The sequence below is a fragment of the Zonotrichia albicollis genome, chromosome 4 (assembly GCF_047830755.1).
Source record: "Zonotrichia albicollis isolate bZonAlb1 chromosome 4, bZonAlb1.hap1, whole genome shotgun sequence".
In the NCBI taxonomy this organism is placed as follows: Eukaryota; Metazoa; Chordata; class Aves; order Passeriformes; family Passerellidae; genus Zonotrichia; species Zonotrichia albicollis.
Genome location: NC_133822.1, coordinates 68,238,687 through 68,251,100, shown reverse-complemented (window position 1 = coordinate 68,251,100; position 12,414 = coordinate 68,238,687). Strand labels below are relative to the sequence as shown.

The 12,414-nt window shown below is 34.6% G+C and overlaps 1 protein-coding gene across 1 annotated transcript in view; it reads left to right on the top strand.

The window, feature by feature from the left end:
• Positions 1–12,414, top strand: part of TBC1D22A (TBC1 domain family member 22A) — a 140,216-nt gene that overhangs the window by 64,142 nt on the left and 63,660 nt on the right. Inside the window, exon 11 of the mRNA XM_005481905.3 lies at positions 9,703–9,830. Coding sequence (XP_005481962.2) covers positions 9,703–9,830 — 128 coding nt within the window. The remainder of the gene's footprint in view (positions 1–9,702; positions 9,831–12,414) is intronic.

Here is a 12,414-nt window from a genome sequence, read left to right as displayed (position 1 = left end):
GACTTGGCTTTTTAGAAAAGCTCCTCATGATCTGTATTTGCTGTACTTACTCTAAGTGCTCATTAAGGTTACTGTGCAAGAAAATAATATTCCTGTTGGTACTGTGTCACGTTATTTCTTGATGCTGGGTAACTGCGCAGTGAAGCAAATCTTGATGTAGTAAGTAGCTGTGTGAGTGGATGAAGCCTGTACTGCCTTTTTGCTAATAGTAATGGATTACCAGTATATGAAAGGTGATGCTTGTGCTTTGGAGAGTGCTAATGCATTATGCCAGTGATTCAAGCAACTTTCATTAACTCTGCCTTATGGATCACAACTCCCCTCAAAGTAACTGTCCTTGTGTGTACACTCCAGAATATTGCAGAGGACTTCAAACAGCCAAAATACTATCCTAATTTAATCATAATCTCATTCTGCTTAAACTCCAGAAAATAATTTTGATAAATTGTGTTTAATGGAAATTTTTGGTCTGTTAATGGAATGTTGTTATAGATGAGATGGAGTTTAAAGATAAAACATTATTCAATCTCATTAGTCTACTTGTCATCATCATTCAGATTTTTCTCAGAATTATATGAAAAAATTGAGAGGGACAATCAATAGATAGCTCAATAATACAAGGAATCTCTTATTATCTTTTCCGTTTCCTATTATCTTTTCTGTTTCCTGTAATGCCAGCAGAGCTTCTCTGCTCTAAATCATTAACCATTTCTCATGGTTTGTAAAAGGTCATACTCATGCAAAAGGTCATACTGTCTTCCACTTTTACTTCATTTAGGGTTGAAATCAAACAGACACGGTATAGGAATGCCCAAATTAATTCAGGATTTGTGTTTCCAGAATTTACAGGTGCTTAGCACTTGGCTGGAAGAGTCTCAGCTTCTTCAATTTACTGTAAGACAACTGGTAATTATGTGAGAGTTTGAGGTGGCCATTTGGAGAAGGCTGAGCATTTGTAGATAAAAGTAGTCTGTGGATTCCATAAACATTGATAAAAAGTGATAGAATCATGTAGCATTCTCTCCAAATTAACAATAAGGCAGTTCTAGGAAAAAGCCATAGCCTATGTTAAATGTATTTGTAATATATGTTGGCTTCTTATTAGTGTTACAGAAAATTATAAAGCCAGTATTGTTAACTCAGAAAAAATATTCTGTGCCTTGTGCGGGGATACGTTTGAAAAGACTTTTTTCTGCATCTTTTCTAGAACAACTCAACCCAGGTTTTGCATTTGTGTTCTGTACAGATTTTTTTTTTTTTTTATAGATAAAGTCTCTGTTATTACTGTTTCACATTCTTTCACCAAAAATCACCAATAATTTTGTAGAACTTTCCCTTGAATTTTAGTAACAAAAGATGAAAAAATGCAGAAAATTATTGAAAATAATAGCTAAAAAGCTTACAGCTGCTGTATATACTTTCCCCCTTCTCCTCAAAATGGAGGTAATGGAAAAATACCTAGGAACATAAAAAGAGTGCTGCATTTTAACTTGCTAATAAGGAAGACTGCAGTTTCTCTGGAATTCAGCTACATTTTTCAAAGGTCCAATAAAATTTCAGAATTTCTGCTGTTTCCACTGTGAATGCATCTTCTTATCATCTGTTTTGGAGAGTTACCACAGCTATTCCTACATATGATGTTTTCATCGGGACAATTTCTAGTTTATTTGAATTATATTGTTGCAAATATATTTAAGATTTTTAAGAGGTGCTTTTAGTGTGAAATTTAAGTTGTTGTATTTGGATTGCTAAAAATATTGACTTTTAATAAATAATGAATAGTATTGTTTGAGGAAATATTGTCAGTTATTCCTAAGTGCAGTTAAATTGCTATTTCACCTTTTAAAACCATCTTCTATTAAAAATTTTACAAATCCTATTTTTTCTTATTGCTACTATATTTTATGTGTTTTCATTCACACCAAATGACAGATAAATTAGATTATGCCTCTTGTCCTAATGTTCTGAGCAAATAAATCTTGACTTCACTAATCATACTTTCTTTACTTGTTTCTCTCTTGGGTTACAAATGTCTTGGTTGGCCCACTATCTGAAGTTCTGTAGATGATGCCAGAACTAAGGACTTGTAATAAAGTATTTTCATGTTGTGGCCTTAAATTCATATTTTGCATAATTTTGCTATTTGCATAAAATTTTAAAATATAACTCTCTTGTAAATAGTTATGTGTTGTGTGTAAATATGTGCAGATGAAGTTCTTAGTGGAATGTATTCAGTTGAAACTTTTTCATTTTTGTGTGCATTTTTGTTGACCACAGTGGAAAGGCTTATTTTATTCTACCATTCTGTGTGCTTCTCATGCTTTGAAATATTTACTGTAGAAATGTCCAAAAGGTTGGTTGATAAAGCTCTTAAAATTATATATAATATGTTTTCTTATTTAATTGGAGAAGTTTATAAAACATCCTTCATTAGAACAGGATTAGCACATGTAGGATTATCCTTTCTAAGGTCTTAGTTTATTTAAGAGCTGTGTGTCTTTAATGGGCTGCCAAAGTTTTAAATGTCCAGACTTCACTTGGGATTCTTGCAGTTTCTTCTCTGAGTATTGTGTGGATGTTTTGCATTCAGCAGGTTCTTTTCCCAGGAGATAAAGGTGCCTATTCCCATAGAGCTGTCCAATGCTCCAAACACAAACATTTCACAATTCTGCTCAGAACTTAATTTCATATGACAAGTTAAGGCAGACTCACGAGACATACCTCATGAGTAGTTTTAATGCTTCCACAGTTTCTGAAGGACATTCAGATAAACTGCAGAGAAAATAGTTTTGCTTTTTTCTTTAGGAAAATCTGACTCTCGGAAAGACAAAATATCAACCAAGACTAATACTTTTTCTTATTAATCCACTTACTGTTGTTTAATCAGAACTCACAGAAAAAGTTATCTGTTCAATATACGTGATAGATATAGATTAATTAATTTGGTTTTTAATTTGAATCTTGGGTGTTCTTACAATGAACTAATAATGAAACTGTGGTAATAGATGACATTTGATCTATCTTTGTTATGTATTTAATCATGCTAATGATTTTTTGGTTGATGGTTGAAGAATGCATAATTATATGTGCAAAATTATGTTCGTGTTTAATTATATTGTAAAACATTTTACAGACACCAATAACTTTGAATTAGGATTGTGTTGAAGTGTCTGGAAAAAAGAGCTCTAATTGCAAGAGTTGCAAAATGGGTATTCTTAGCCTTATGAAAGCATTTTGAATTGAAGATGGATATAGAATTTTATTAGAATTTATTTAGACCTTACTGCTGCTGTTGAGAATGAGTGATTAATAAGGACCTTGTTTCTTGGTCCATCTTTCTATGTCACCTTGGTGCTGAAGTGATAGAAAATCTTGTAAGCATTTCATAATTGTTTTAATTAATTTGCACTCCAAACTCTTTCTCATTTTAATAAAGCTACTTTATTTAGCTCACTAGTAGTTATTTTATATCTGATTTTATGGTTGTAATTACTGTATTATACTTTAATCCACTTGTAAGTGCTGTTCACTGGACATTATAATTAATTGATATATCTTTTAAATAATATTTTTATGTTTTACTCTGGAGATTATATTTGTATGCTATTACAGAGTTCAGAGACCTTAGCAAGAGTTGAGCCTGACTGTAATTTGTAAAGTCCTGAGTACTTGTAAGGACTTTAACTTTTAAATTGCCAAACCTTACTATTTTCATGGCAAATTAAAAAAAAAAAAAAAAGAAAAAAAGGAAGAAAAGAGATGTTTCACTTGATGGGGGATTAAAAAAGTGTCAGGAGTAAACACTTTTATGAATTCATACAGTTATGATATAGAAGAAGAGGCTATAGAAGTCCAGTGATGGTACCCAGAGGTGTCCCATCAAACATATGTTTTTCCCTGTTGTTTGTTGCACTTGGAATGTTGAGGACCACCTGCAAACATGAGAGGTTTTTTTAACTTTTAGCTAGAAGGGTAGATCTTTCTGGATTACTACTAAATGTTTCTCCCTATATTTTCCTCCATTTGGTGTTACATACCGCATACACATCGTACATATGGAATATTACATATCAAATGTTACTTTCATTTGATTCCATGAGGCAACCAGGCCTTCCCTTCCCTCCTTCCCTCCTCTAGTATTTTCTTCTTCTGCTATGTTATCAGTTTCTTGTGCTTTTCACTATTAGCATATGGACCATATCTTTTGTTATGATGAAGATGCTTCTCAGTCCTAGCTATAAGCTATATGTTTAGTGAGCTTAATTTAAATAGACCATTATCTTTAAATTGTCGGTCATGAGGAGAATGTAATTGGCAATACTTCTGTGTTTCTGTCATATTTTCATTTTTAGGACCTTCCAGTCTATTTTTTTATTCCTTTTTTGTAATTTTTTACAGTGAACAGTTTTAACCAGTTACAAAAAATAAACTTGTGGAATAAGATATAATCAGCATGTAAATATTTGACTTGGATCTCTGCTATTACTTGAAGTAGAACTATGTATCGTGATGATATCTTTTCTTGAGGTGCACATTTATGATCTTTAGAATGTCTTATTCAATCATCAGGAGCTCCTTTTGCAATTAATGTATATTAATAGAAGTTAATATACATAACTACTAACAACTAATTGCTAAGCTGTGGTCTTGAGAGAATTACTTTTTTTCAGAATATTGGAGGTTGTAAGTGCTTTTCTGCCTCTGCAACTGGTAACATCTGATGTTGAGATTTTACTCCAAACTTTTACCTTTGTTTCCCGTAAATATCCTGACTTTGAACAATGTAGAATTTATTCAGAAGAGAAAATTAGATTAGATTAAAAATCAGCTTTTAACAAATAGAGTACTAAAAAAGAAAGCAATCATTAACTGGTGACAAGGTCCTTTCTTTTGGACTACAAGGTTCTGTATGTGGGAGCTGTAAGATAGGGATGAAGTGCACCCTCAGTTTGCCCCAAGTCAGGTGGGAGTGTTTATCTGCTGGAGGGTAGGAAGATTCTGGAGAGGGATCTGGACAGGCTGGATCAGTGGATTAAGGCCAGTTGTGTGAGGTTCAGCAAGGCCAAGTGCCAGGTCCTGCTCTCTGGTCACAGCAGCCACTGCAGCACTACGGGCTGGGGCAGAGTGGCTGGAGAGCTGCCCTGCAGAAAAGGGCCTGGGGTGCTGGCAGCAGCTGGATGAACATCAGTCAGTGTGTGCCCAGGTGGCCAAGAGGGCCAATGTAATCCTGGCACATATCAGAAACAGCACGGACAGCAGGACCAGGGCAGTGATTATCCTTTCTCAACACTGGTGAGGCCATACCTCAAATCCTGTGTTCAGTTCTGGGCCCCTCTCAATAAGAAGGACATTGAGGTGCTGAGTGTGTCCAGAGAAGGGCAATGCAGCTGGGGAAGGGTCTGGAGCACAAGTCTGATGAGGAGCAGCTGGGGGAGCTGGGGCTGTTCAGCCTGGAAAAAGAGTCAGGGGAGACCTTGTTGTTGTCTACAGCTGCCTGAAAGGAGGCTGTGGCCAGGTGGGGGTCAGTCAGTTCTCCCAAATAACTAGTGACTGGACAGGAGGAAATGACAAGAGGAAGTTGTGGCAGGAGAGGTTTAGGTTGGATATCAGGAAACATTTCCTCATCAGAGGGATTATCAAGGAGTGGAACAGGCTTCCCAGGGAAGTGTTTGAGTCACTGTCCCTGCAGGTTTTTCAAAGATGTGAGCCCTTAGGGACGTGGTTTATTGGTGGGCTTTGCAGTGTTAAGTTAATGGTTTAGGATCCAGATCTTACAGGTCTTTTCCAGCCTAAATAATTATATGATTCCATGGAAGACAGGAGTGCCGATGTGTTTCTGTATCATGTTTTCGTACGTTAAGTATCAATGCAAAAAAGTCATTGTGCATGCAAAGGACAATGCCAATAAGCTCCTGTGGCAAAGATTGGCTCATTATTTCCTTTTGCTTTGGTATCAGAGCAGTTACTCTTGCACTTTTAAAGAAAAATTGTGTGGGTTTTCATGAGAAATATACACTTCCTTTTGTTGAACTAAAATGCCTCTTTATGAGAGACTGTTCGCTTACATGCATTTCAGATAATTTTTAACGCTTAGTGCTTTTTATATTTACAATGGAATATGTATAAAATATTGATACAATAGAGCTAACAACAAAGTGTTCAGGGTATGAAATATGACTGAAAAATAGACTTTAAGTAATACTCAAAATTTCAAAACTAGGTCAAACATCAGAAACTATAGGATTTGTTGGAATCTTGGAATAAAGGTGAGTGCCAAAAGGCTAATGTTCTGAAATGTTGAATTGTACAGATAGATGTGGTAACACCATGCTGTGCCACAGTAATTTGGCGGTTCAGGCATAATCTTACATTATTTTGCTGTTTTTCTTTGCTTATGTGTAAGCTTGCCTAGGGACTAGTTCTAACACCATCTTCCTGTCAGGAGAACAGTTGAGTTGTTTTGACAGGTTGCTTCTGTCCTTAGCTGTTTAGCTCATGATTTTGTAATCATAGAGATTTTAATTTTGACTTCAGTGAAACAGCATGAGATGCTGACACTGAACATGAAGAATAAATATTTTATGTGTGTAGGCCCATCTGCTATGAGAAGCATCTGTTTAAGGTGGCTAAATGTGATCAAAATAATGTACCAATAGTGTAATTAATAAAAATATTAATAGTTATAAATGGTTTTTGTCTACAGGTTACCTATTTTTGACAGTATGCTCCTTTGGCATGCATCACTGTAATGTATTTTGGTCATTAATCAGAAGACTTCCTTCACCCAAACTTTATATATAGATTTATTGAAAATGTTGGGAAGCTTACTAAATGTAATTTTTATTTCTTTTGAATTTTGATAAAAGAATTGGTTGTTTTTTAACTGTAAAATAATTAAGTTATCAGAAACTGCAATAGCAGTAGTTTTTATAAAATACTTCATGTCCTAAAGCTGACAGTAATTATATAACTTCTTGTTCGTTGCACATACATACTTATTTTCATTGAAATGGAAAATTTAGATTTAGATTATGCCAGTCCAAATTACCTTTATCAGCAAATTAGCTTCTGCTTACAATTACTTGCAAAGTAGGAAGAATTAGCTTCTTTACTCAATGCATCTTCTATTCCAGCCTTGCATCAATTAGGTATAAAGCACAGAGTTTAGTAATCCATTTTTCAACTTGTTTAGACTAGAAAGCAACTTTCAAGAAATTCATTAGGCCCATTAGCTACCATAGTTGAAATATCACAACTGGCACAATTTATTGTACTTCATTACTTACTTTTAATGGCTACAAACTACCAAATGAAAATTGTTTCTGCTATGTGAAGAACAAAAATTTTGTGAGTTAGTAACTTTGCTTAGAAATAAAACTGCCTTTTTCTTTTGCATCCTGCTTGATGTACTAGATTATCAAATCATAGCTGTCTGTAATAAAGGTATCCACATGTGACATTCAAATAATAAATTTAACCCAGTATCTCACTTTAGTATATTTAGCTTGAAGTTAAATTTTTCCAAAGCAAAGCCACACAATAGTAATTCAGCATTTGGCATGAGTCTAGTAATCTAAATATTGTAGTAATGGTGCAGTGGGTGGAGAGCTGGCAGAGGACACGGCTCAAAGGGTTGCAGTGAGTGAGGCTGCATTTGGCAGGTGAGCATTCACCAGTGATGTCCTTAAGTGTTCAAGTCCAAGGCCAGCTCTATTCAATATTTTTATCAGTGATGTGGATGCAGGAGTTGAATGCAGCATTACCAAATCTGCAGATGATGCTACACTGGGGTTCACTGTTGACTCTTGAGGAGCAAGATGCTTTGGAGAAGGATCTTGCTAGATTGGAGCATTGGGCAATCATCATTTATTGAAGATTTGAAAATTTAACAAGAAGAATTTACAAGTTCTGCACTCTTGATGAAGTAATTCTGAGCACAGGTGTAGATTGGGAGAGGACGGGCTGGAGAACAGCTCTGAAAAAAGGGATCTGGTTTGTCCTGGCTGGGAGGGCAAATCCCATCCTGAGGTGCCTCAAACACAGCATTGCCAGCTGCCCAAAAGACTTGATTATCCCACTGTTTATTATCCCGCTGTGTTCAGTGTTGCTGTAGCATCACCTTGAGCATGGTGTGCAGTTCTGGGCCTTACAATTTAAGAATTTGTCTATATTTGTTTGTATTTATATTGTGGAAGGGTGTGACTTTAGGAACATAAATACCAGGTCTGGTGAAGACTGCTTTAGCCACAGACAAATGGAGACTGACAAGTGCTATGGAGAAATAGCAGTGCTTAATACATTTTCATTTATATTTGTTTTTAGTTATCTTTGGAGACAAGATGTGTTAAGTAAACCTTTGGAGTAATGTGTTGTTGTGTCTTAGTTTTTTTAAAAGCCCTCATTTTTGATTGCTTTTAAAATCTAAAAGGTTTGTACTTCCAGCTTCCATATTGAAATAACTGTTTTATATTGGCTGAGACTTTCATATAGCCAAAAAATACATCCTGAGGGGAAAAAAATTGAGCAGCTTTAGTCTTTATCATAATTTATCATCACTTAACTTCTGTTTCCTTAATCTCTAGGTAATGTTTCCTAGAATAGTGCTTCCATACTCTTGGGATTATTCTTTTAATTAATTTAGTGGTTTAATGCCTTTTTAGGTATTTCTTAGATTTGTAAAGTTTGGAAGATGAGCATTTACTCATTGTTTTAGCTGGTAATACATGTCTGTGAATTTGGATGAAGGGGTAATCTGGGCAGCAAAAATCTCCAAAGAATGTATTTGTATACAGAAGGACAGTAGGAATGTCTTACTTAGGCTTTAACAAAGACTTCTTGTCATATATTTGTCCAAAATAAGACATGAGCATTTCTGCAGTATTTATCATCTACACCATGCTAATGTCATATTTGAGCCTGTTAACCAAAGCCTGTTAAGAGAATGTCTGTGATCCTTTTTGCAGAAAATTCTCTCAGTATAGACAAGCCATGTAGTAGATTAGTTCTATTAGCTCTAGCAATAATCCATGCAAGTGATTATCACTGCTTTCAGATGGTATGTGTTCTACAAAAAGCACAGTGTGTGAGAGTACTGGTTTAGAAACCACTGATTTGTATTGGGTTTATTTGCATTTATTTGTAATACTAAGAAATTATTTAAGCTGTAAATTAGTTAAGTTTTCTCACTGTATTTCCTACACATTAATCTCACTTTTTCTTGTCTCAAATGAATGAAACCTTTACATGTCCTTATATTTCTTTACCTTCCTAATTTAATAATTTTCTTTCTTGATTGCCAAAATGTTATTTTTGGAGGCCATTATGTTATTTGGAAACTAAGTTTCTTGTTGTGTTGTCCCAAAAAATTTGTAGCCTAAGAAATTAGTGAGGATATATGTACCTAATGATTTCACATTAGAACTTTGTATATTTTTATGGTATATTTTAAAACTCTGATCTTAATGTTTTATTAAGATAGTGCAACTCAGACCAGTTATTTAATCTATGAAGTGGCAGAAAAATCAGTCCATTGTAATGGTTAATTTATTTTTGAGTGTTCTCATTTGGTTGTGAGAATTTGCCTGCACCACCACAAGTTTTTTCCTTGAGATTGGAGGAGTAATTGATTGTTTTAGACAGAGAACTTGATACTTCAAGATTTCAGAAGGGCTGCTGTAAAATACCTGTTTATTTTGTCTTCAGAACAAGTTCATAGGCACTTGGATCAGCATGAGGTGAAATACTTGCAATTTGCTTTCCGTTGGATGAATAACTTGCTGATGAGAGAAGTCCCTTTACGGTGTACCATCAGGTTATGGGACACATACCAAGTAAGTACTTTTTTCAACTTCCATAACTCTGGTAAAGTGTTTTGGACATGCCCAATATCTTTGTGAGTGGTTTTTCTTGAACCTTTTGCTTTAGTGTTGTCTGAGTATCATCATAATAAAAAAAAAACCTTCGATGATCACCACTACTTAGAAATATTTAATGTCTTCAGTCTTCTTGCCCTTCAAAGCCAAGCATTTGATGTCATGATAGTTTGTAGTACTAAGTTGAACACTCACTCAATACTCCCTTCTGTCCCTTCAGAGAAGTGAAACATTGAATTGTGCCTAATCAATGCCCTCCATCAATTCTGAGTTCCAGGCTTCTTATTATCCATCTGATTAACTACTCAATCCAATATTAGCTTTCAGTCTTCAGTTCTCCGCCTTTGTCCTTTGTCATGTCATCTGTCTGTTTGTTCGGATAAAACTCCATGTTGCTGACCTCTTGGTGTGGTAATTATTTTTCCTCAATAATTTCTTATTGTCAAGAGAAAGAATTGATGTTTGAGAAAAGTGGTTTATGCATTCTTAGTTCTATTACTTGATGTTTCAGTAGCTTTTGGTTGCAATTCTTGACTATATGTTTAAACTATATATCCTTATCTAACAACTTCCTTGTTGAAGTTAGTGGGGGAGGGAAAAGTACAAATATTTTAAATTCCTTAAGAATTTTCAATTGTATTAGTCAGTAAATAAGATATTAACTCAAAATTTACGCCTTGTAAAGAGATGTAATATCTTTAAATAGCATTGTCTTTATATCTACTCATTATGTAGAAATGTCCTATTGGTTTCATACACTTTAATGTCAGAATGTCTAATAGATCATTTATCCAGACCTGTAACAGAGGGTGAAGAACTGCTTGCTGTTTATTTAATGAGTCCAGTATGTTGTTTCAGTGAAGTCTGATGGTATCCAAATCTGATAAGAACATGTTAGGAAATGAGAAATCTATCAGTTCTACTGTTAATCTGTTCTAAGAGGTGGTATCCTTGCAGAGTTTATCTTCAACAAATATCTGAATTGAACATGGCTGCTGGTTTCATCTGAGGTTCTTTTGCTTCCTTTGTTTCATTATAATATCTATTACTTAATGTGATATCTGTTATTAACTGGCATTTTATTCCAGAGTAAAAAATGTATTCTTTATAAAAACTTTCTGGTAATTTGAAAGTCTGAGCTATTTAAATGTTTTATTGTAACTAATTTATCCCCATTTGAATAATTGTTGTTGCTGTTGCTGCATTATTTCCAGCACCTGAAGGTTTTTTACCATGCTACCTCTAGCACTGCTCTTGGTACGTGATCATTAGCCTTATCTATCTTAGCCTGTTTAATCCAGCTAACTGCTGATACATGCCCCAAAAATATATATGTTTTTGGCAGAATTTCAATTTAAGTTCATCTCTGAGCTATGATTTTATGATAATGTTGAGAATTTTCCTTTGAAAAGGAAGTCTCGGGTTAATTTCTCAAACTGTTGCTGTGCTGAAAGGAGTGCTTTCTCATTGCTAGTCCATAGGCGCCTCTCAAGTTGCACTTCAATGGGATCTTTATCCATAATAATTCTGATTATTTAATTATAATTTTTTAAAAAATCTGAGTATTTAAAGTAGTATTTAAAAGCTTAATACTTAAGCTTTGCATGAGATTTCCAAGGGTATCTTTTAAATCAAGGTTTCTTCAATGTATTTTTATCCAAATACCTAAATGGAATACTTATATGCAGAGTGGGGACTATTTTTGTGTATTAAACAAACTTAAGGAGTAATTCTGTGTTTTGACTCAGCAGGTACAGCAGATTTGTGCTGTTTTCTAGGTTTCATTATTCAGTAGACTACTCTGTATGCATGTCTTGTCTAATAGTGTATTTATAACCAATAAGGATTCCTTAGACTCTTTTTCTGAAACAACTTCAAGCAATTCTTCAAGTTGCTAATCAGATTCCAGTTGTGTTTTTATTACACTGATTAGCAACCTGTAATATGGATCTTTTCACCTTGATACTATGGATAATAAATCCAATGAACCTGCAAGGGCCAGTAAAGTTCATGCAAAGTTTTTGCTAAGGTGTTAAGCAATAATGTTACAGATTTTTATCCAACTTGTCATTAAGCCATTCTGTTGCCTGGGATTTCTGAATTAATTGTTTACAGCTAGCAGTGTACTAGCAGTGCTGCTTTCTGAATGGAAAACACTTTAGAGACGGAGTTTGTTCAGTTGGTTTTCTTGTTAAATATTTTTATTTAACAAGAAAACCACCTGAATATTTGTCATATTTTTAACTGTAAAGCCTGCTATAGGCCAAAATATCTCTCTCATTTAGAGATATATTGTTAAAGAAGTTCTTCAGGGGTTTAGCTATGGAGGGACCTGTGACGTTGGATTTGAAAGAGACATGTAAAATGAGTAAAGGCAAGAAATATAATTAGCTTTCCAGATACAGATGGGAGGAGCAATCCTACTAATAATTGTAAGGGCTGGATAGATGTTTAACTACTTTTCTTCCTGTTCTCAAAGGCTGGTGATCCTATCATCAGTCTTGCTTTTGCTACCTCATGTGTCCTAAAGCAGTAAATTAAG